Source organism: Anomaloglossus baeobatrachus, chromosome 5 (assembly GCF_048569485.1).
Source record: "Anomaloglossus baeobatrachus isolate aAnoBae1 chromosome 5, aAnoBae1.hap1, whole genome shotgun sequence".
Lineage (NCBI taxonomy): Eukaryota > Metazoa > Chordata > Amphibia > Anura > Aromobatidae > Anomaloglossus > Anomaloglossus baeobatrachus.
The window spans coordinates 67,053,134-67,079,168 of NC_134357.1; the positions used below are offsets into that span (position 1 = coordinate 67,053,134).

The window sequence follows — 26,035 nt, forward strand, 5'->3', positions numbered from 1 at the left end:
ACGCCGTGCGAGAAATGTAAATCCTGAGTGCTCTCACCAGGTCCAACAGATGTAAACCTTTTTCAAATTGGTGAACTGGATGCGGACACAAAGATGGCAAAGTGATATCCTGATTGAGATGAAATGAAGAAACCACCTTGGGAGAAAACTCTGGAATTGGACGCAGTACTACCTTGTCTTGGTGAAACACCAGGAAGGGAGATTTGCAAGATAACGCCGCTAGCTCGGACACTCTTCGAAGAGACGTGACCGCCACAAGAAAAACTACTTTTTGTGAAAGCCGAGAAAGGGAAACATCTTTCAAAGGCTCGAAAGGCGGCTTCTGGAGAGCAATCAGAACCTTGTTCAGATCCCAGGGTTCCAATGGCCGTCTGTAAGGAGGAACGATATGACAAACTCCTTGGAGAAAAGTGCGTACTTTAGAAAGCCGTGCCAAGCGCTTCTGAAAGAATACGGATAGCGCGGAGACTTGACCCTTAAGAGAGCTAAGCGACAAACCTTTTTCCAACCCAGACTGCAGGAAGGAAAGAAAAATTGGCAATGATTGCACAGTGTCCGTGGCCTGAAGTACAGGCCTAGCTCGCAATGTGTCAAGAATTTGTGACATAGCTATAAGATCATTAACTATGGCGTCACCATCTGGTGTATCTAGATTGAGAGCGGTCCCAGGATCAGAATCCTGATCAGTTACGTCCGCCTCATCACCCATAGATTCATCTCGCTGGGATCCTGACCATTGAGATGAATGTGAAGGCTCCTCATAGCGAGCCCGCTTAGGTTGCCTGGGGCCATCGTCCGAGTCAGAGTCTTCACCCTGAGGTGTATGTGCCCGTCCCGGAGCTTGGAGGTAATGTCACCTGGACAGCATTCACAGGTGGTACACCCTGGGTCACGTCCAGCAGAGGTCCCGACTGTGCAAGTGCCGCAGGGGCCGAGCACTGCACACAATGGGGGTCAGTGGAGCCTGCCGGTAGAAAAGTCCCACATGCGGTACAGGAAGCATATAATGTCTGTGCCTTGGCACCCTTGCGTTTTGTGGACGACATGCTGTTGGCTCTCTGCAATGTGAGAGAGTCTATAGCCAAAGGGCGACCAGCGCTATGCAGTACAAAGTATTTGCAGGAACAAAATACTAAGATTACTACTGGCACAAGAGGGGGTGAGCCCTGAGGGCTGCTTACCGCCCGCTGAATAGCGGGTAAGAGGCGCAGAATTCCTTGTCTGGGTCTCCCCGGCTCCCCTCTGCAGCTCAGCGTGTCAGCAGGAATGGCTGCCGGCGTCTGTGGAGAGGGGCGGTCCGTGGGAGTTCCCAAACAAAAGTGCGGGAAACAGTGTCCCCTCTGTGCCTATTGTGAGGGCTGGAGTATGTAAAAACGACTCCAGCCCTCAGCGCTGATGCACTGACCAGCGTCCCGCCCCTCTCCTGACTGGCAGGTCCGGGGGCGGGAACGAACGGAAATAGGCCGCAAAAGCCGGGGACTCGAGTTATCAGCGCGGCCGCCGTAAAAGCGCGGCCCGCGCTGAAGTCCCCGGCGCACCACAAGTGCCAGCCGCGCCGCAGTCCCAGCGGCCGGCGCGACCTTTTCCCAAAAGTGTGCCTGCTTCAGCGAAGCTGAATGAGGCTATGGCACAAGCGCCGCAGCGCTGATGTCCCCGGCGCACTACAACACCCAGCATGCTGCGGTGTGAGCGCCAAATGCACGGGGACACAGAGTACCTTGAGGAAGCAGGGCCATGTCCCTGATGTACTCCGCTCCATCCAGCATCTTCTCCAGGGGCTGTAGATGGAGCACGGTCTCAGTGCCTGGAGACCAGTAAATCCCACTTCACCCAGAGCCCTGTAAAAAGGGATGGGGAAGGAATCAGCATGTGGGCTCCAGCCGCCGTACCCGCAATGGGTACCTCAACCTTACAAACACCTCCGACATACAGTGGGGTGAGAAGGGAGCATGCTGGGAGCCCTGTATGGGCCCTCTTTTCTTCCATCCGACATAGTCAGCAGCTGCTGCTGACTAAAAACAATGGAGCTATGCGTGCGTGTCTGACCTCCTTCGCACAAAGCTAAAACTGAGGAATCCGTACTCCTACGGGAGGGTGTATAGCCAGAAGGGGAGGGGCCTTACACTTTTAAGTGTAGTTCTTTGTGCGGCCTCCAGAGGCAGTAGCTATACACCCACTGTCTGGGTCTCCCAATTAGGAGCGAAAAAGAAACTCCTTCCTGCCCATCCCTGTGGTGTAATATTGTGTAAAATGAATTTATAAAAAAAGTTTTATAACTTAAATGCTCCGTATGTAAATGAACAGAGGGACTAGTCCCTTGAGCGTCACTTCGCCTCTTCTAGTTTGCCCTCTTTCTGTGCTATTACGCTCCTGTGGGTGTGATACCGTGTATTCACACGAGCGACGTCACCCTCCTGGAATCCCACATGTGCATGCTTCTTATTCGCGCAGCCTTCTGAGCCAGGTGTTTGCTTGTTGGCTTCACAAGCGCACTGCGCATGATCTGAAGGATCCTTCGCTTCCGACCATGCGCAGAGCGCGTCTAAAAATGCCAAGAAAACACCTGTCTAAGAAGGGTGCGCGAATGAGAAGCATGCACATGTGGGATTCCAGGAGGGTGACGTCGCTCATGTAAATACACGGTATCAATCTCACAGGGACGTGACACCACGGAGAGAGGGCAAACTAGATGGGGCAAAGTGACACCCTGCAGACTAGCCGCTCTGATCATTTACATACGGAACATGAAAGTTATAAAACTTTTTTTATACATTCATATTCCACAATATTACAACACAGGGATGGGTAGGAAGGGGTTATTAGGCCATAATTTTTCCTCCTGACGATTCTCTCTGCTCACGAATACCTCTAGATCTGGAATGCCACAATTTATTCCTACAATTAAGCGGGCTTTACACGCTGCAATGTATCTTACGATATCGGCATCGGCGGGATTACGTCGTAAGTGACGCACCTCCGGCATCGTAAGTGATATTGTAGCGTGTGACAGCTACGTGCGATTGCACGTTAAAACGTTCATCGCACGCACGTCGTTCAATTGTTAAAAATTGAACGTGAGGTTGTTCAATGTTCCCGAGGTAGCACACATCGCAGTGTGCGACACCCAAGGAACGATGAACAGATCTTACCTGCGTCCCGCCGGCTATGCGGAAGGAAGGAGGTGGGCGGGATGTTTACGTCCCGCTCAGCTCCGCCCCTCCGCTTCTATTGGCCGGCTGCCGCGTGACATCGATGTGACGCCGAACGTCCCTCCCACTCCAGGAAGTGGACATTCGCCGCCCACAGCGAGGTCGTATGGACGGGTAAGTACGTGTGACGGCAAATAATCGTTTGTGCGACACGTTCAACAAATTGAACATGCCACACATAAGATGGGGGCGGGTCACATCGCATACGATATCGTCTGCTTAATCGTAACCTGTAAAGCAGGCTTTACAGGAGTGGCATAACCCAAAGAAACAAAAAGCTCCAAATTAAAAGGACACTGGAACCGTCTCCATCCCTAAGTGTGATTGAGAATCCATAGATTACAAAATGACAAAAGCTATTAAAGGAGCACTACATTTCTTAGGGGAGCAAATAATATAATAAAGGAATGATTACAATGTCTTACCAAGATTACAGAATTCAGACTATATAATCAGATTATATAATTTGCCTGTACGCTTATTACATTGTAACTTTATTGACTTCTTTTTAATCATTATTTATGCCTTGATCTGCAGTTTTTGTAACACAATCGTGATCCGCACTTCCTCACGTCACAACACTGCGGGTGGAAGGCTTAGTAAAACTTGTGACAGTAAAAAGTCAGGTCCCCGGGATATTGACAAAGGATACCGCATCCATAGAGATGAGGTGGAACCGCTGGTTTCGTGCTTCCTCTCTTTAGGTACAAAAAAAAAAAAAAGAAGACCTAATATAATACAAGTATTTCAACTAATGACTGATGGGCAAGAGGCGGCTGATGTCATACCGGTCCCATTCCTGCTCGGCGACATGTCTGTGTGCCACCTTCCCAGGTCTCTCCTTCTGGAAAGGCTTTCTAAGCAGCTCCTCCTCCTCCTTTCGTCTGAAATTAAACAACGTACAACCAATTAATACATAGAAATTAGTGAAGGCCGATCTACAAGATCCAACCAGGCCCATGGCCCGTGAAAAAAGCACAGACCACCGGAGAAATACCAAAGTGTAAGATAAAGCAAGATCCAGCAGAGAACAATTCATGTTCTCACAATGCTTTGTTTTCTATTTTCTGAGAATAGAGTAAAATCAAATTGATCTAATTGTGTGAAAACACGAGCAAATACTACTGTATATGGTACCGTATAGGTTTTATATCTTTGATTGCTCTAACTGTAAGGAACCCCTCCTTAGGCTGCTTTCACACATCCGGTTTGAGCAGTGCGGCTCAATCCGGCTGTGAAACCTATGCAACGGATGCGGCGAAAACACCGCATCCTTTGCATACGTTTGTACATGCGGCCCGTCCGTTTTTTTCCGGTTGCGGCACGCTACTGAGCATGCGCAGTGGAAGAAACCGCATGCGGCGGCTGGATGCGGTTTTTTCCGCATCGCGCCGCATCCGGCGTCCATAGGCATGCATTGAAAAATGCGCCGCAGCGGCCAGATGCGGCGCGATGCGTTTTTTTTGCCGGACGACAAAACATTACAAGATACATTGACTCCGGTCGCCGCTTTAATTAATTTTGCCGCATCCGGAAAAAAACGGATGCAACGCAAAGCCATCAGGCACAATCCAGTAACAATGCAAATCTATGGGGATAAAACGGATGTGGTACCGGATCCGTTTTACCCGTTTTTTTCCGGATTGTGCCTGATGGAAAAAAACATGATGTGTGAAAGTAGCCTTACACTGACATGTAAGTTGCCTGTCCTTCACACCCCTGGTTCTTGTAAGGTCTTTATAAGTGATAAATCCTCTGTCAGGTTTTGTCCTGAGAATCCTTGTGATTCTCTACCTATGACATTGTCTAATTAAAAGTGGTTTTCCATGTCTCAAATGTTGATTATTTGTCCTTAGGATTAGTCATCAATATCAGACCATGGAGATCCAACAGACGGCTCCTTCACCGATCAGCTGTAGCCGGATGTAAACCGTGTACACAATGGAACGGCACCAGTGGTTACATACATCGGGGTGATGGAGGGTTTAGTGATTACACACACAGGGGGGACAGGAGGGTTCAGTGATTACACACATGGTGGGACAGATGGTTCAGCAATTCATCACCCCCACTGAACCCTCCATCAACTATATGTGTTTAATTGCTGAACCCTCCATGTGTACAATCGCTAGACCCGCCATCACTCCCACGTGTATAATCATTGAAAATTCCATCACCCCCATGTGTGTAATCACTGAACCCGCCATTTTGCCCATGTGTGTAACCACTAAACCCTTCATTATGCCCATGTGTGTAATCACTGAACCCTCCATTACGTCCATGTGTGTAATCACTGAACCTTTCATCATGCCCGTGTGTAATCACTGAACCCACCATTATGCCCACGTGTGTAACCACTAAACCCTCCATTATGTCCATGTGTGTAACCACTAAACCCTTCATTATGGCCATGTGTGTAATCACTGAACCCTCCATTATGTCCATGTGTGTAATCACTGAACCCACCATTATGTCCATGTGTGTAATCACTGAACCCACCATTATGCCCATGTGTGTAACCACTAAACCCTTCATTATGGCCATGTGTGTAATCACTGAACCCTCCATTATGCCTGTGTGTAATCACTGAACCCGCCATGATGCCCATGTGTGTAACCACTAAACCCTTCATTATGCCCATGTGTGTAATCACTGAACCCTCCATTATGCCTATATGTGTAATCACTGAACCCTCCATTATGCCTATATGTGTAATCACTGAACCCTCCATTATGCCCATGTGTGTAATCACTGAACCCTCCAATATGCCCATGTGTGTAATCACTGAACCCTCCATTATGCCCATGTGTGTAATCACTGAACCCTCCATTATGCCCATGTGTGTAATCACTGAACCCTCCAATATGCCCATGTGTGTAATCACTGAACCCTCCATTATGCCCATGTGTGTAATCACTGAACCCTCCATTATGCCCATGTGTGTAATCACTGAACCCTCCATTATGCCCATGTGTGTAATCACTGAACCCTCCATTATGCCCATGTGTGTAATCACTGAACCCTCCATTATGCCCATGTGTGTAATCACTGAACCCTCCATTATACCCATGTGTGTAATCACTGAACCCTCCATTATGCCCGTGTGTAATCACTGAACCCTCCATTATACCCATGTGTGTAATCACTGAACCCTCCATTATACCCATGTGTGTAATCACTGAACCCTCCATTATGCCCATGTGTGTAATCACTGAACCATCCATTATACCCGTGTGTGTAATCACTGAACCCTCCATTATACCCATGTGTGTAATCACTGAACCCTCCATTATACCCATGTGTGTAATCACTGAACCCTCCATTATGCCCATGTGTGTAATCACTGAACCATCCATTATACCCGTGTGTGTAATCACTGAACCCTCCATTATACCCATGTGTGTAATCACTGAACCCTCCATTATGCCCATGTGTGTAATCAATTAACTCACTTCATCAACATTTGACTTCATGAAACCCCCCCCCCAAAAAAAAAAAAAAAACACACAAGGATCTCACAATATTTTTGATGATCACACAGTAATTTTACACCTCAGACCATTATGTGTCTTATGCAGCTGATGTCACAAACATTTCCCATTTTGCGGCTATCTCATAATTATAAAGCAGATCTTATTTTATTTCCATCGAATAATGACGATAAACTGTAAGTGACAAAAACATAAAAAATAAAAGCTATTTATCTGGCTGGGATCCCGGATGTGTAACAAGTCTCCGAGGTGCATTAGTAACCACAAACCTAATCAGCCAGTGAATTGGACGTGGCCTCGTCCCCCGGCGGTCACAGCATAACCCAGCACTACTTTTCATTACTAGATTATAGAAATAATCCTAACCCAAATCTTCTCATAAAATGAACCTCCTTAAAGGGGAATTCCAATAACAATAAGTAATAACTTATTCACAAGATGAGCGACACTTTCGTCTGTTGGGATCGGACCATTGAGATCGCCAAAGGTGGGGAACATTTTGTCCTTCCTTCAATGACTGTGCACATACACTACAGTTCAAAAGTTTGGGGTCGCCCAGACAATTTTGTCTTTTTCATGAAAAATCACACTTTTATTTACCATGAGTTCCATAATGAATAGAAAATAGAGTCCAGAGAGTGACGAGGTTAGAAATAATGATTTTTACTTGAAATAATTTTCTCTTCACACTTTGCTTTCGGCACAGAATGCTCCTTTGCAGCAATTCCAGCTTTGCAGACCTTTGGCATTCTAGCTGTTAATTTGCTGCGGTAATCTGGAGATATTTCACCCCAAGCTTCCCTTCCCACAAGTTGGATTGGCTGGATGGGCACTTTTTGCACCATACGGTCAGGCTGCTCCCACAACAGCTCAATAGGGTTGAGATCTGGTGACTGGGCTGGCCACTCCATTACAGATAGAATACCAGCCGCCTGCTTCCTCCCTGAATAGTTCATGCATAATTTGGAGGTGTGCTTTGGGTCATTGTCCTGTTGTAGGATGAAACTGGCTCCAATCAAGCGCTGTCCACAGGGTATGGCATGGTGTTGCAAAATGGAGTGATAGCCTTCCTTATTCAAAATCCCCTTTACCTTGTACAAATCTCCCACTTTACCAGCACCAAAGCAACCCCAGACCATCACATTTCCTCCACCATGCTTGACAGAAGTCGTCATGCAGTCTTCCAGTATCTTTGCAGTTGTTCTGCGTCTCTCAAATGTTCTTCTGTGTGATCCAATCTCCTCAAACTTCGATTCATCTGTCCATAACACTTTTTTCCAATCTTCCTCTGTCCAATGTCTGTGTTTTCTTGCTCATATTAACCTTTTCCTTTTAGTAGACAGTCTCATATATGGCTTTTTCTTTGTCACTCTGCCCTGAAGGCCAGCATCCTAGAGTCGCCACTTCACTGTAGACATTGACACAGGCGTTTTGCGGGTACTATTTAATGAAGCTGCCAGTTGAGGACCTGTGAGGCGTCGATTTCTCAAACTAGAGACTCTAATGTACTTGTCTTGTTGCTCAGCTGTGCAGCGCGGCCTCACACTTCTGTTTGTGCTCTCCTCTGAAGGGAGTAGTACACACCGTTGTAGGAAATCTTCAGTTTCTTGACAATTTCTCGAATGGAATATCCTTCATTTCTAAGAACAAGAATAGACTGTCGAGTTTCACATGAAAGTTCTCTTTTTCTGGCTATTTTGAGAGTTTAATGGAACCAACAAATGTAATGCTCCAGATTCTCAACTAGCTCAAAGGAAGGTCAGTTTTATAGCTTCTCTAATCAGCAAAACTGTTTTCAGCTGTGCAAACATACTTGCAGAAGAATTTTCAAGGAGTTTATAAACATCCATTAGCCTTCTAACACAGTTAGCAAACACAATGTATCATTAGAACACTGGAGTGGTGGTTGTTGGAAATGGGCCTCTATAAACCTATGTAGATATTGCATTAAAAAACAGACATTTGCAGCTAGAATAGTGATTTACCACATTAACAATGTATAGAGTGTAATTCTGTTTAACTTAATCTTAGTTTAAAAAAAATAAAAAAAATGTGCTTTTCTTTCAAAAATAAGGAAATATATAAGTGACCCTAAACTTTTGAGCTGTAGTGTACTTGACCGCCACTCCATTAATTTAGAATATCACTGCCAATGAAAGCTGTGTGCCAAAATATTCTATATCTCTAGCAGTTTTCAGCTGCGACATTCAAAACTTGTAATCATTGAAGGGGAGGAAAGCATATCCAGCACCGATGTCTTTTAAAAAAACTTGAACTTTATTAGGTCAAAATAAAAGGTATGTATATGGACTAAATCACTCTCCATATGCCTTACGCGTTTCAAAGAAGAACTCCTTAATCATAAGCAATTTGGTCTGACTGCTGGGACCAAACAATCACAAGAATGGGCGTCCCCAAGTGTGTGAATAGAGTAGTAGTGTCAATCATGTCAATCACTGCTCTACACAGAAAAGGGATTTTTGTTCGTTGTCTCGACCCTCACCAATCATACATTTGGAGATAACCCCCTTTAGATTACAAAATTGAGGGTCTGATTCATTAATACTTGTGTTTGCACACTCCAGTCTTCGCTGGAGTTGGAGGTGCAGAATTCAGAGGGGTGCGTCAGTTAATGGATATGACAGATCTCAGTGGTGTGCGCCTCAATAGAGATGCTATGGGCACTGAAGTAGCATTTCTAGAATAAAAAAAAAACAATATCGGCATCTGAGATTGGTGGGCACCGCCACATCCCACCACCTCCCCAGCTACACCAATTTTGGCTGAACGGCCTCAAACTGGAGTGAAAAACGAATAAAGTTCCAACTTTTTTGGCGCAACTCCATACTGTGACTTTTCAAAGCATTAATCCAGTTTTCTGATGTAAAAGCTTCAATAATCACACAAAAGCATCCAGAGGCTGGTAATAGACATTGATCATATGTAATAGGTCTCGGAGTGCTGGACCCCCTTTCACAGCCACACGTGTAATTCGGTAACACTCATCTAATGGGACATACAAGCTCACCGTTTTTCCTTGGCAATTTTCTCAGACTCATCGTCCTCATCACTAAACTCTGAGTCATATTCATCACGGCCACGAGCCTGCAGCATAATGGGGAAAACAAAACAGCATTAAACCTTCTGTGTAATAATGCACCACTGGTATAATGAAAATAATCCTGCCCTATAGCTGGCAGAGAGGATAGATACAAGCAGGGCACTTTGTATGTACTGTGTACTACGTCTCTACCAAGATACGCCTCGCTTAACGAGTAACCCACTTAACGAGAATTTCGCTTAACAAGCAAAGCTTTCTGTAAATTTGTAACGAGAAAGCTTTGCTGTGCGAGCAAAATCCTTACCTCACTCACTTCCGGTTTCGTCCATCCACCGCGCTCTGACCCGCACTTGCAGTCCACACAAACACACACAAACAAACACGCACGCACACACACATATACAGTATTATGCTCACCTTACCTTCAGTTCCACCGCCGGTCTCATGGTTCTTGTAGTTCCCGGGTACATCGTGACGTGCTTGCGGTGAACTACAAGTACCATGAGGCCGGCGATGGAACAGAAGGTAAGGTGAGCATATAATATGTGTACCTTCCATTTCATCGCTGGTCTCCTGGGTCCTGTAGTTCGCCGCTCCACTCCAGGCATCTGCATCCATAGTGACGAAGCAGGAACTTCCTGGTTCCTGTCACCGCTTGTCAAAGGCAGTGCGCTGCCCAATCAGAGGCAAGCGGCTCTGCCTTTGACGTCAGCGCTCTGGCAGGAAGTTCCTCCCTTGTCGTTATGGTTACCCGATACACGGCCCGCACCGAAGAACAGCAAGTCCCAGGAGACCGGCGATGGAACGGAAGGTAAGGTGAGCATAATATGTGCGTGTGCATGCGTGCTTGTGTGTTTGTGGGTGTTTGTATGTGTTTCTGCATGTGTGGAATGACCGAATAGAGGACCAGGATGGGACATTTAACAAGTTGTGGAAGGAATTGTCTGCATTGCATTATTTCCTATGGGCAATCTTGCTTTGCTGAACGAGTAACTTGGTTAACAAGCACAGTCCCAGAACGGATTCTTCTCGTTAAGTAAGGTTCCACTGTATAAGTATACCTACACTAGTGGGGGAAAAAAATGAAGTCATGCAAAAGGTAATGTGTACACACAACAAAGCATGGACTAGACGCCTGTAATTTGTACATATAGTACCATGTATGACTCCAAAGAGCACCGGGGGAAGAGCCCTCGCCCTCATAATTCGATGCCGTCATAACCTGTCTAATATAATTAATTATTATTATTTATTTATAGAGCACCATTGATTCCATGGTGCTGTACATTAGAAGGGGTTACATACAGAATACATATATAAGTTACAATAGACAGACTAGTAGAGAGGGAAGAGGGCCCTGCCCTTGTAGGTTTGCATTCTATAAGATTTTGGGGAGGAGACAGTAGGTGGGGTGTAGGTTGGGCGGGCAGCTCCGCCCGGTGGTGGGGCGGCAGCTCCGCTCGGTGGTGGGGCGCCAGCTCAGCCCGGTGGTGGGGCGCCAGCTCCGCCCGGTGGTGGGGCGCCAGCTCCGCCCGGTGGTGGGGCGCCAGCTCCGCCCGGTGGTGGGGCGGCAGCTCCGCACGGTGGTGGGGCGGCAGCTCCGCACGGTGGTGGGGCGGCAGCTCCGCAGGGTGGTGGGGCGGCAGTGAGGTCATTGAAGGTTATAGGCATTTCTGAACAGATGAGTTTTCAAGTTCTGTTTGAAGTTTGCAAGTGTAGTAGATAGTCTGACATGTTGAGGCAGCGAGTTCTGGTATGTACAGAAAGACATAACCAAGAGAAAGCAACCAAAGAACAGGGAGGACGTCACTGAATGAGCGTGTGCGTAGTGGTGTGCGACTGGTTAATGATGGCAGCCGATGTCACCCATAATCACATACAGCCACTCGGACATTATATTTCTTAGTACATTGTTAGGCATTGATCACACTTGTGATCCGACATTCCCGACAAGCTGAAAAATGTCCAAAATCAATCTGTTGTAAACCTCATGCAAATGGAAACAGAGGGGCCATTTATTATTGTGGAGGTCATCTGGTTTCCGTTATTTGTCTTATTTTTGCAAAGGGTGGAAGAAACCCCCGCAGCATGCAAAGCCTTATCTCCTGTTCTAAAAACCCGAGAAGGACCAAGTAATGATGAAACAGGCCCTTCTGCGGAGAGAGCAGCGGTAAACGAGTATATTAACACACATTGCATTACTTGCACATACACTATAATAAACAGAAGCGGCTCCGCACTGAACCGTGCAATACCTTACACCGAATATGTTGGAACAGACTCAGTCCTCCTTTTAGAAGAAATGGTAATGGGTGCACGTGGACGAGGAGAAGAGATATCCAGAGCAAGAGTCCATGAAGTAGAAAACCGCGGCATACACCATCCAAGATCCATATAGTGCTTTTATTCCATATAATGTGCAGGTAATATAGCGGGAAGGAGAGAGTCGGGTGCAGGCCCCCCAAGGACGATGGCCGTTTCACACCTTGTGTGCTTCTACAGGCACGCACATTATATGGAATAAAAGCACTTTTTGGATCTTGGATGGTGTATGCAGTGGATTTCTACTTCATGGGCTCCTATTACATGCACATACACTTAATCAATAAAAAGTTTGTGGGAGGGCTTCATGGACATTCCCCATTATTACGCAGGAGCTGAACTAAGACTTTGTCTATGTACACAAAAGGCCTTTTTCTCTCAAATATTGTTCAGAAATCTGTCTAAGGCCCCTTTCAGCTGTCCAGGTTTAATCGGGTACAAGCCATACACATCGGTATAGTCATACATGTTAGGGGTACTTTGCACGCTGCGACATCGCTAGCCGATTGTAGCGATGCCGAGAGCGATAGTCCCCGCCCCCGTCGCAGCTGCGATATCTTGTGATAGCTGGCGTAGCGAACATAATCGCTACGGCAGATTCACACGCACTCACCTGCCCTGCAACGTCGCTCTGGCCGGCGAACCGCCTCCTTCCTAAGGGGGCGGGTCGTGCGGCGTCACAGCGACGTCACACGGCAGGCGGCCAATAGAAGCGGAGGGGCGGAGATGAGCGGTACGTAAACATTCCGCCCACCTCCGTCATTCCACATAGCTGGCGTGAGGTAAGGAGATGTTCCTCGCTCCTGCAGCTTGTCACACAGCGATGTGTGGTGCCGCAGGGGAACGAGGAACAACATCGTACCTGTCACTGCCGCAACATTATGGAAATGACCGAGGCTACACCGATGATACGATTTCGACGCTTTTGCGCTCGTTAATCGTATCAAAAATGATTTACACACTCCGATGTCGACAACGACGCCGGATGTGCGTCACTTTCGATTTGACCCCACCGACATCGCAGCTGCGATGTCGTAGTGTGCAAAGTAACCCTTAGATCCATGTTTGCATATTTGTGACATCAGTGTGACACGTACCGGAGACGACATGAGTCTTTGAAATAAAAAGATTTTCTATATTCACCTGTATACAGTGCTGTTTTCTTTGGTTCTTCTGTCTCCTGCTTCTGACCCCCACTCATTATACTCACTGAATATTCACTGCACTGACGACCTAGAAGCTGGAGCATCGTGCGGACAGTATCAGGGACCGCATCGCTGGTGACAGGGGAGTACCCAGCAAATACTGTGTGTGTAGTGACTACCAGGAGGTCATCAGAGTTCCCAATGAATTCGGACAACCTCCTGATGACACCCCCCGACACTTAGGCTGTGTGCACACGTTGCGTTTTTTACCGCGGAAACGCTGCGTTTTGAACCGCAGCGTTTCAGTGGCAAATTGCATGCGTTCAGCTTTCCCAGCAAAGTGTATGGGAAAGCTGAAAAATCAGTGCACACGCTGCGTTTCTTTCCGCAGCGTTTTGGATGCCAAAAATCGGTGCGGAAAGAAAAGCAGCATGTCACTTCTTTTGTGCGTTGTGGCTGCGTTCTCTCCCCCATTGAAATCAATGATGTGGGGTCAGAACGCAGCTACACCGCATGGAGCTGCTTTTTTGTTGCGGTCCGCGGCCTTTGTCGGCACGCCAGAACGCAGGCATTTACCTGGAAGTGAGGTCAAGAGGTTTCCTGTTGACCTCACTTCCTGGCAAAGCCCCCGGTGTCGCCAAAGTGCCCGCCCCGACCCCCGACCCCCCTCCCGAAAATCCAACATGGCCGCGCGCACAGTAGCGCACCGGCCGCCCTGCTCCTATGATTTCTGTCGCATGTGCAATAACACATGCAACAGAAAACTGTTCCCCAGGCCCTGCCCGGTCACCCCAATTCCCCCCGGTGTCATACATACCTGTCCGGTCGCAGCGCTGATCCCCCGCGGCTCCCTCCTCCTTCACAGCAGACGCCGGCCGGTCACATGAGCAGAGCAGCTGACAGCCAGCACAGTGTTCAGTGTGAGCTGTGCTGGCTGCTCGGCAGTCTGCAGCTGTGACCCTTGGAGAGTGGGTGCAGATTTTTGCACCCACTCTCCTCAAATGGAGGGTCTGCCCTCCTAGAAAATGGGGGATACGTTCCCTGAACGTGCCCCCATATTCTAGAAGGTCCAGAGGCGACGTGGGACATCCAAATGGGTTTCTGCGGACCCATTATTTTTATTAAATTGGAGAACAAGGGAATGTTTTGGGGAGTGTTTTTTCTAATAAAAAAATTTTTTGTTGTCTTTTTTTGCTTTGTTTACTGTCAATTAGTTATGTCGGGTGTCTGATAGACGCCGTGACATCACTAATTGCTGGGCTTGATTCCAGGTGACATTACACATCTGGTATCAACCCCATTTATTACCCCGTTAGCCAACGCACCAGGGCGCGGGATGAGTTGGGGCGAAGCGCCAGGATTGGCGCATCTAATGGATGCGCCACTTCTGGGGCGGCTGTGGCCTGCTATTTTTAGGCTGGGAAGAGTCCAATAACCATGGCTCTTCCCACCCTGAGAATACCAGACCTCAGCTGTCAGCTTCACCTTGGCTGGTGATCTAATTTGGGGGGACCCCATGTTGTTTTTTTTATTATTTTTATTTATAAATAAAAAAAAAAAAACCTGGGGAGCCCTCCAAATTGATCACCAGACAAGATGAAGCTGCCAGCTGTGGTTTGCAGGCTACAGCTGTCTGCTTTACCCTGACTGGCTATCAAAAATAGGGGGGACCCCACGCCATTTTTTTTTTTGTTTTTGTGATAAAAACTAGGCTAGGCACCCTTTAGTGCCACATGAAAGGTACTAAAGGTGCCAGCTTAGAATATGCAGGGGGGGGGTGGGACGTTGTATATATATATATTTGACCTCCATTGACGCTTTTTAGGCTGGATGCCCACAATCGGGGTTTGCAGCGTTTTGGGCGCAGATTGTTTTCCCTGCATCCATGACGCTGCGTTGTGCAGTAGAAGCACAGTGGAAGGATTTTTAGAAATCTCATGCCCACTGTGCTTCTCTTCTCCGCAGCATAAACCGACCGGTGGCGCAGCTTCCCGAGCCTCAGCATGTCAATTTATGCTGCGGAGACGAGTGTTCTCTGCAGGTAGCATAGAGCTCCACAGCAGCCTGAACCCAAATCGTGGGCATGGGCAGCTGCGTTCTCCCGTGGACAACACTCACATCTCTGCAGGAGGCTGACACTGTGTACTAGACGCCATGTCACTGGATCATGGCCACATAGCCTTAGGCCTCTTTCACACGTCAGTGATTCTGGTACGTTTGTGCTTTTTTTTTTAAACGTACCAGAATCACTGACATACGCAGACCCATTATAATGAATGGGTCTGCTCACACATCAGTGATTTTTCACTGCACGTGTCTCCATGCAGCGTACCCGCGTGTGCGTGATTGCCGCACGGAGACATGTCCATTTTTTTCTGGCATCACTGATGTTCCACGGACCACGCAGTGGTGTGGTCCGTGAAACACGTGCCAGAAAAAAACGTGCTTTTAAAATAAAAATCATTTTAACTCACCCGGCGTCCAGCGATGTCCTCTGCAGCCCGTTCTCCCTGCTGCTTCTGAGCCGGCTCATTATTGTCGCGCATATTCATGATGTGCGACACAGCCGACCTGGAAGCAGCTGCTGCGGGGGTCAAGGCCGGCCGGATGCTGCACCGCGGGAGCGATCAGCACCATGGAGAGCGGGAGCGGGCACAGGTGAGTTAATCTCTAAGTGCAATCACGGGCCACGGAGAACGGAGCCCGTATTGCACTTAGACAACCCATGTGTGCCGTGATTCACGGCACACGGAGGGACATGTGCGTGTTTTACACGCCAGTGAAAAACGTCAGTGTTTTTCACTGACGTGTGAAACGGGCCTAAAAGTGAGAATATTGTTGCTACAGCAACATTTTGGGTGAAGTAGCTGTGGATTCAAAATGCTTAATATACTCCTGAATAAAATCCTTGAGGGGTGCAGATTCCAAAATGGGGTCACTTGTGGGGGTTTTCTGACATATAGGTACCCAAGGGGCTCTGCTAATGTGACATGGTGCGCAAAGTTTATTTCAACTTTTCCAAAATTCAAATGGTGCTCCTTCCATTGCAAGCCCTCCCATTTATCCAAACAGAATGTGGGGAAGGAAATGACATCACAGGTTTTTTTTTCCAAAAGTCTGTGTTCAACCAACTTTATTAACACTGACAAGTCTTAAAAAACGCACCTAAAAAAACGCATGAAAAACGCATGAAAAACGCATGAAAAACGCATGCGTTTTCGATGCGTTGTTTCTCAAAAAGCATTGTTTACTATTCTCCCCTCTGCCAGAGGGTGCGTTTTTTTCCGCGCGGAAAAAAAAGCAACGTGTGCACATACCCTTATGCTACAGCGGGTATCACAACAATGACTACACGGGTTCATCAGAGTTCATTAGGAACTCCAATGACCTCCTGGATGTCACTGCACACACAGTGTTTGTTGGATACTCACCTGTCACTGGCGATGCGGTCTCCAATGTTCTCTCCGGCGATGCTCCGGCTTCCAGGCCCAAGATGCAGTGATTAATCAATGAGTACAATGAGAGGGGGTCGGAAGCAAGAGGCTGCAGCGCCGAAGAAAACAGCGCTGAATACAGGTGAATATAGAAAATCTTTTTGTTTCAAAGACACGGGTTTTCTCCGGTACGTGTCACACTGATCACATCAGTGTGCGATCCATGTGACACCTGTGCCACCGGAGAAAAAACGGACATGTCTCATCATAACATCATAGAATAACATAGGTACGTGTGAAATCCGCGTTAAAAAACGGATATCACACGTACCTGAAACACGGACATCTGAAAGGGGCCTAAAGCTGTACTAGTGAGCATTTCTCCTTAGCCAAGATAATCCATCCACCTCACAGGTGCGGCATATCAAGATGTTGCTTAACATGATTATTGCACAGGTGTGCCTTAGGCTGGCCACAATAAAAGGCCATTCTAAAATGTACAGTTATATCACACAGAACAATGCCACAGATGTCGCTAGTTTTCATGCTGACTGCGGGAATGTCCACCAGAGCGGTTTGTGAATTCAATGTTCATTTCTCTACCATAAGCCATCTCCAAAGGTGTTTCAGAGAATTTGGTAGCACATCCACCCGGCCTCACAACCACAGACCACGTGTCACCACACCAGCCCAGGACCTCCACATCCAACATCTTCACCTCCAAGATGGTCTGAGACCGGCCCCCCGACCGAACAGCTGCTGCCACAATCGGTGCAAAACCAAAGAATGTCTGCACAAACTGTCAGAACCCATCTCAGGGGGGCTCATCTGCTGCTCGTCCTCATCGGGGTCTCCACCTGACTGCAGTTCATCATTGTAATCAAATTGAGTGAGCAAATGCTCACATTGTATGGCATATAGCATGATTTCCAGTTTTCACTGTACAGCAGGGGTGGGGACGACTTTTTCTGCGGCCCCCGGGCTGATTCCCGGGAACTGTAGTGCTGGGGCGGCAGCCGCATCTTACTGGCTGCTGGCCCTTTAAAACCCCACACAGCGCGTTCAATGCGGAACGCTGCATTTCCTATACCTGAAAGACTACGTCCTCACGCTGGCACTGCCTACGTGAGGACGTACTTTGTAGGTGGGGTGGGCGTGAGGGGCGCAAAAATCAAAAGGAGAGGATTGACTGCCAATCATCCCCCAGGTCTTACTGTGCCGGAAGCGCTCTGTGCCCAGCGGCGGTGGCTCCCTGTGCCCAGTGGTTGCGGCGGCGGCTCCCTGTACCCGGTTGCAGCTCCCTGTGCCCGGCGGTTGCGGCGGCGGCTCCCTGTGCCCGGCGGTTGCGGCTCCCTGTGCCCGTTTGCAGCTCCCTGTGCCCGGCGGTTGCGGCGGCGGCTCCCTGTGACCGGCGGCTCCATGCCCGACGGCTACCTGTGCCCGGCGGCTGCTCCTCTCTGTGCCCGGTGGCTCCCTGTGCCCGGCGGTTGCGGCGGCGGCTCCCTGTGCCCGGTGGTGGCTCCCTGTGCCCGGCGGTTGCGGCGGCAGCTCCCTGTGCCCGGTTGCAGCTCCCTGTGCCCGGCGGTTGCGGCGGCAGCTCCCTGTGCCCGGCGGTTGCGGCGGCGGCTCCCTGTGCCCGGCGGTGGCTCCCTGCCCGGCGGCTACCTGTGCCCGGTGGCTCCCTGAGCCCGGCGGTTGCGGCGGCGGCTCCCTGTGCCCGGCGGTTGCGGCTCCCTGTGCCCGGCGGTTGCGGCGGCGGCTCCCTGTGACCGGCGGCTCCATGCCCGACGGCTACCTGTGCCCGGCGGCTGCTCCTCTCTGTGCCCGGTGGCTCCCTGTGCCCGGCGGTTGCGGCGGCGGCTCCCTGTGCCCGGCGGTGGCTCCCTGTGCCCGGCGGTTGCGGCGGCAGCTCCCTGTGCCCGGTTGCAGCTCCCTGTGCCCGGCGGTTGCGGCGGCAGCTCCCTGTGCCCGGCGGTTGCGGCGGCTCCCTGTGCCCGGCGGTGGCTCCCTGCCCGGCGGCTACCTGTGCCCGGCGGCTGCTCCTCTCTGTGCCCGGTGGCTCCCTGAGCCCGGCGGTTGCGGCGACGGCTCCCTGTTCCCGGCGGTTGCGGCGGCGGCTCCCTGTGCCTAGCGGCGGCTCCCTGTGCCCGGCGGCTCCGTGCCCGGCGGCTACTCCTCTCTGTGCCCGGCGGCTCTGTGCCCGGTGGCTCCCTGTGCCCAGCGGCGAAGGCGGCTGCTCCTCTCTGTGCCCGGCGGCGGCTGCTCCTCTCTGTGCCCGGCGGCAGAGCCCTCCGTGCCCGCAACCACCTCCAGCTCTCTGTGATCCCAGCCTCCCCCAGTTCTCTAACTACCTCCAAGCTCATCCGAGTCTGCCTGTGCCCCCAGTGCTCTGTGCCCCTCTTTCTCCCCAGTGGTCTGTGCCTCCCCCAGTCTCCCTAGTGATCTATGCACCCCTAGTGATCTGTGCCCCCGTCTCCCCAGTGATCTGTGCCCCCCTAGTCTCGCCAGTGATCTGTGCCCCCCCAGTCTCCCCAGTGATCTCTGTGCCCCGAGCCTCTCCCAGTTCTGTCTGTGCCTTCAGCCTCTCCCATTCTTCTCTGTGCCATCTGTGTCCCCAGCGTCCCCCTGATTTGTCTGTGTCTCCAGCCTCTCCCATCATTCTCTGTTCCCCCAGGGCTCTCTGTGTCCCTCTGGCATCCTCCAGGGCTGTTTGCCCCTGGCTATTTATATAACCCCAGCAATGTTTGTGCCCCCCAGCTATGTCTGTGTAACCCAGTGATGTGTATATACCCCCAGTGAAGTCTGTGCCGCCCAGTGATGTATGTACCCCCAGTGACGTCTATGCCCTGCTGCTTCCCTAGTGATGTATATTCCTCCCAGCCCTCCCCAGTGATCTATATTCCTCCCAACCCTCCCCTGTGATGTATATACAGCAGTCCCAGCCAACTCAAACCTGGAAAAGCAGTTGTGAAAAGCAAAAAGATCAATATCGCCTAATATTACAGCTGCACCAAAGAGTAGAAGCTCCAGCCGCCACAGTGAGTTAATTGTTTGACCAAATATATTAGGGTAATTTTCAAGTTGATAATTTTGTGCGGCCCCCGAAGGTTGGTAAAAATTTCCAAATGGCCCCCGGCAGATAAAAGGTTCCCCACCCCTGCTGTACAGGGTAGATGGCAGACTGGCAAATGGTCGTTACACCAGATACTGACTGGTTTTCTAACCCCCCATATTCACCCAATATAGTAAAACTGCACATTTTATAGTGTCCTTTTATTATGGCCAGCCTAAGGCACACATGTGCAATAATCCTGCTGTCTAATCAGCATCCTGATATGCCACACCTGTGCGGTGGATGGATTATCTTGACAAGAGAAACGCTCACTAAGGGCTGTTTCACACGTCAGTGAAAAACACAGACTGTTTTTCACTGACGTGTTAAAAACACATGTCCCTCCATGTGCCATGCTTCACGGCACACGTGGATTGTCCATGTGCTATCTGTGATACGTGATCAGTCATCCGTGATTGTACATGGATGTATACTCACCTGTCCCCGCTCCTGGTGTCCGTGGTGCTGAGCTCTTCGGCTCTGCTGTGTTTCCGCCCCCGCTACTTCCAGGTCGCAATGTCGTGCATAATTGAATATGCATGACAGTAATTAGCCAGCTCAGAAGCAGCGGCCAGCAGAGGCAGGAGACAGCATCGCTGGAAAAGGTGAGTATAAAATGCTTTCTATTTTCAATGTCTGTGTTTTTGTGGTACGTGTTTCACAGATCACACCATAGTGTGGTCCGTGGGACATCAGTGATGCCAGAAAAAAACGGACACACGTGTACGCCATACGGAGACACGGTCTGTGAAAAATCACTGATGTGTGCGCAGACTTATTGATTATAATGGGTCTGCGTATTTCTGTAATCTGGTACGCATAAAAACTGTCACATACGTACCAGAATCACTGACGTCTGAAAGAGGCCTAAGGCTAAGTTCACATTTCCGTTGATTTGTATCAGTCACATGCGTCGCTTGACGCATGTGACTGATGCGCTGTTCAACGCTGTACAACGGATGACAAAGAACAGAATTCTTTGTCGGATTCCGTTGTGTGCGGGGGGGGCGGAGTTCGGGGGCAGAGCCGAGCGGGGGGCGGGGCCAGGCGCTGAGGATGTCAGTGGAAGTGCTGCGGTCTGCATGGCTGGGGACAGGTGAGTGTATGTGTGAGTGAGTGTGTGTATGTGCATGTATGTATGTATGTGTGTGTGTGTGTGCACATGCAAAGTGCGGGAGGGGGCGGAGCCGAGCAGGGGGCAGGGCCAGACGAGGGTGTCAGTGGCAGTGCTTGTCTGCATGGCTGGGGACAGGTGTGTGTGTGTGTGTGTACATACATGTGCGGAGTGCGGGAGGGGGCGGGGCCGAGCGGGGAAGTGTCGGCCTCCCTGCACACGTAACCAGCCTAAATATCGGGTAACAGCAAAGCACCCGATGTTTACCTTGGTTACCCGATATTTACCTTGGTTACGGGCCTACACCGCTTAGCGCTGGCTCCTTGCACCGTAACCAGGGTAAATATCGGGTAACCAACCAAAGCTGGTGACGTGTGCAGGGAGCCAGAGAGCATGCGCAGCGAAATCCGACGGATCTCGCTGCTCAAAAAACGTTACATGCTGCGTTCCCCCCGCCCGGCGGTCAGTCGTTCCACGACTGATCAGTCGGGCGGAGGGTGCAACGCAGCATCATCAGTCACAATCCGCTGCTCATACAAGTCTATGGGAGCAGCGGAATCCGCTAAACGGATTCCGCTGTTTACAAGAGCAGCGGATTGTGACTGATAGATTTTAGCGGAAATGTGAACTTAGCCTAAGACAAATTTGTGAACAATACGTTAGAGAAAGTCTAAAGCGGGCTTTACACACTACGATATCGTTAATGAATTATCGTCAGGGTCACGGTGTTTGTGACGCACATCCGGCGTCATTAACGATATCACAGTGTGTGACACTTATGAGCGACCTTAAACGATCTGAAAAGCGGTCAAAATCGTTTGCCGCGGAGAGGTCGTCCTAAAACCAAAAATCGTTCACCTCTCATTAGCAATGTTGTTCCTCGTTCCGGCGGCAGCACACATCGCTATGTATGACACCGCAGGAGCGACGAACATCTCCTTACCTCCGTCCACCGGCAATGCATAAGGAATGAGGTGGGCACGATGTTACGACCCGCTCATCTCCACCCCTCCACTTCTATTGGACACCTGCCGTGTGACGTCGCTGTGACGCCGCACAAACCCCCCCTTATAAAGGAGGTGGTTCGCCGGCCAGAGCGATGTCGCAGGACAGGTAAGTGCGTGTGACGCTGCCGTAGCGATAATGTTCGCTACGGCAGCGATCACACAATATCGCACGTACGACGGGGGCGGGAACTATCGCACTCGACATCGCTAGCCGATGCTAGCGATGTCGCAGCGTGTAAACACCCGCTTTAGATCTGAGTTTAGCACATGAAAAATGGGAGCAAAAACAAGTTTTGCTTTTATATTTCTGTTTAGTATAAAATCCACTGGGCTTTACAGACGTGATCATCACTGTCCCCACTGGGCCTCACAATCTAAATCAGTATGTTTTTGGAGTGTGGAAGGAAATTTTAGAACCCGGAGGAACCCACAGAAAGACGGGGAGAACATAAAAACTCTGTGCAGATGTCGTCCTTGGTGGGATTTGAACCCAGGATCCAAGTGCTGCAAAACTGCAGTGCTAACCACTGAGCCACCATACAGTGCTAACCACTGAGCTACCATGCTGGTTTCAAGCAATATGGGAAAGGATCCCTCTGCTGCCGAAAAGTGTCAAATAGCGCAATGTCTTTGACAAGGTATTAAAACATTAGGTATTTCACAAAAACCTAAGTGGGATCGACCATTTCTAGCTGATGCACAGAACAGATGGGTTTGTGCAGATAAAGGCATAACCTCATATCTGCGGAAACCTTCCTCATTAACCTACAGGTTAATAGAGTTCTAAATCCACCCAGCACCTGCACCGAAAGCCCGGCTGAACTTCACTCCTCCCAGCAGCCACTAGCTTTCTGACAGCCGGCCCAGTAGTGCATCAGTAGAGTTGTCAGTCAATGACGGGACGTGGTTATAGCCTCCGCCGCCGCCGCTCAGTATATAAGTGTGTCCACCCATATCCTGCCCACCGCCATTAACTTGAGAATGGCAGCAGCAATAGGCATAGAAGTGGTGTCTAGGTATAGTAAAGTAGCCATGCGCTACGCAATGAAACCACCTATAGCGCCACCTGGTGGAAAACAACGGAGTTAGCATTTTTCTCTCGAAAATGGAACGAGATAGAGAAAAAAAGTGAATTAAAAAAATTGTAGGGCATCAGCAATTCAATACGAATCAACACCTTGCGTCCCTTGTGGCCCCCCGTCAGCTGCAATGCCCATCTGCACTCTGGACAGCATACTGTATCTTGCTGCACGTTGTGCAATATGGTAGGTTACACGTTTGCACAAGCATCTGTGATATGTCATCGTAGGTCCTGCAATGTTGGTGGAGGTCGCATACATCTGCTGTTTGATGTGACCTCACAGAAAGAAGTCCAATGGGGTCAGGTCAGGTGAGTGTGGAGGCCACTCCACGCAGCCACCATACCCAATGACTTGTAGGAAGGTCTCCATGAGGCATCGCTTCACGTCCGCAGCCTTGTGAGTTTTAGACCTTCTAATCATAGCATTTCTGTATGCAAGGTGTCGATTCGTATTGAATTGATGATGCCCTACAACTTTGTAATTCACTATTTTTTCTCTATCTCGTTCCGTTTTTGAGATAAAAATGCCAACTCCGTTGTTTTCCACCAGGTGGCGCTATAGGTGGTTTCATTGCGTAGCGCATGGCTACTTTGCTATACCTAGACACCACTTCTATGCCTATAGCTGCCGTTCTCAAGTTAATGGCGGTGGACAAGATATGGGTGGACACACTGTATATTGTGATTGTCTACAACTGAACACTGGAGGCTGTAGGGAGGAATCAACTACATTGCTTTAGAACACTATTATCCTACAGATTAACCCCATATCTCCATGATAATAGCATTCTTTTTACATAACAAGTTCAGTTTAAATTTGTAAATATTAGGTTTAGGGCCTAGAAACCCCATATACTGTACTCACCTCTGATGCTCTATTTTAAACTATTGCCTCATGGGTCCTAAATGTATAAGAACTGTCCTATTATATATTTTATATTGTAGATTCACAACATGTGGTCACAATGCGATTTCACCACGGCCGCATTGTGTGATCTCCCCTCCTTGTTCTACATACAGTCAGTCAGAAAACCATTGTAGCCCTTTAACAGACAGGTAGTGATGGTGGATGGGGAAGCAGCAGCATGTCCTCTAGTGACTACAGGATGATGTGTGCAGTCAGCAACAGGTTGGTGGAGCAGCACCTGCTTATCAAATCGGAGCACATCAAGAATGCTGACACTTTGTGCACTCAGATGAATGAATAAATGGAAATGTTTAATGTTTATTAGGAGCAGATAGCACCTAACCAAACTGATCCCGCCACCCAAGGCATTGTGTCAAATATGCCCCTTCCTGCACAGACGAGTGCCACTGTGCAAGAAGAAGAAAAAAAAAAAAAAAGTATGGGGTGAAAAGTTTCACCCTTTCATTTTCCAGATCTGTGGTAGTCCAGAGGTTGTCACAATGGTACCTTCAAAGCAGCATGGCTCCATTTGTCAGAGGGCCACAGTGTAAGCAGAGACATTCATGGAGCCACTATGTTGAATCCGCACAGGGGCCCCTTCATTCTCACAATCAGCGAGGGTCCAGAGGTCAGATCCCACTAATTATGTGATGGCTTATCCTGGCAATGTGATATGGAAACAATCTATAAAGGGGTTGTCTGCTTAGACAAATAATGTCAACACGGTGGCTCAGTGGTTAGCACTGCAGTCTTGCAGCACTGGGGTCCTGGGTTCAATTCCCACCAAGGACACCATCTGCAAGGAGTTTATACGTTCTCCCCGTGTTTGAATGGGTTTCCTCCCACACTCCAAAGACATACAGTTAGGGACTCTAGATTGTGAGCCCCAATGGGGACAGTGTTTCCAATGTATGTAAAGTGCTATGGAATTAATAGCGCTATATAAATGAATAAATATTATTAATATATTATTATTACCAAGAACACCGCGTTTACCTGCAGGGGGAAAAGCACAATGTGGTACAGCTATCCTGGAGTTAGACCCTTAAAAAGGTTTTCCACTTGTAAAATAAAAAATCCTGCGCTCGCCCTCCCCAGGTCCAGCTCTGTCTCTCCAGCATTGCAGCAGTGACGTTATGGCTACAGTGCACATCACCGCTGCAGCCAATCACTGCTCTCAGCAGCTCTGCTGATGTAAATCTCACAGTGATTGTCTGCAGCGGTGATGTACATTGTACACCGGGAGCTGCCGATGGAGAGCTGGACCCAGAAGTACCGCTGCGTTTGTCATTGTCGATTTGACGTTGATTTTTATTAAAGTGGAAAATCCCTTTAAGGATACAGCTCCATGGTACCATATGGCTGCCCCATGGCGGTGGTTACCACTTTAACCCCTACAGGTAGATACTGCGATCCTGGTCACCCACGATTAGTTAGTGCCCTCTAATGTCTCTCTATGGGGGGGAAGCTGCACGACAATGACAAGCATGCCCACACAACACATCACAGAAGCGTCACATTTTATTTTTGCTTTTCTGCTTGTATTTATAAGGTTTTCTAGTATTAAGTAGGATTTTCTGGTTTATATACCCCCTATACACAGGTATGCAGCTATACAATGTTGAAGAACCAGAAGCCCCAGCATGCCCTGTCACATATCATCACCTTCTCTACACAAAGCAAGCACATAGCTCCCTGAGCTGACAAGAAAGCTCCAGCTCCCAGTTACTCACACGCCTGGACTTCATTGTCACGGCAACACAACCTCCCCCCTTCTTCCTGTACAGCGAGTGTACCACCAGAAACAGTCCCCCGGACACAAATCGCTTCCGCACGGAGTTCCGCAGCGTGCAGTACCAGTCTCTGTCGCTAGAGGTCGCATGCTGGGATAATACAGGCAGCAGCACTGCGGGGTTACAGGAGCCCCTGCACACATGCTGACGGCCTCTTACTGGGTGTTTTGGGGGCTACTACTTGCCTGACATCCACATAGTCTTGCAGGGACACTCAGAGCTCCTCTTAGTATCTCCTCAAAGGATAAGGAGTAGTTTCATACACCACCCCTTTAAAGCTCCTTATTCATTATTCTTTAATTCTATACACACCCATGGTGCTTATACTTTTCCTCTGATTGTTCCACTCCTGGTTATGG

The 26,035-nt window shown here is 49.1% G+C and overlaps 1 protein-coding gene across 3 annotated transcripts in view; it reads right to left on the reverse strand.

Annotated features, from left to right (window-relative positions):
- The window catches only part of LOC142310837 (protein FRA10AC1 homolog), a 132,239-nt gene extending 106,559 nt beyond the window's left edge, over nucleotides 1–25,680 (reverse strand). For all 3 annotated transcript variants that reach the window (XM_075348578.1, XM_075348579.1, XM_075348577.1), the window contains exons 1-4: nucleotides 25,617–25,680; nucleotides 9,729–9,805; nucleotides 3,998–4,093; nucleotides 3,862–3,907 (exon numbers count right to left, since the gene is read on the reverse strand). In XM_075348578.1, coding sequence (XP_075204693.1) covers nucleotides 3,862–3,907; nucleotides 3,998–4,093; nucleotides 9,729–9,805; nucleotides 25,617–25,631 — 234 coding nt within the window. In that variant the 5' untranslated portion in view covers nucleotides 25,632–25,680. The remainder of the gene's footprint in view (nucleotides 1–3,861; nucleotides 3,908–3,997; nucleotides 4,094–9,728; nucleotides 9,806–25,616) is intronic.
- Between the last annotated feature and the right edge of the window lie 355 nt (nucleotides 25,681–26,035).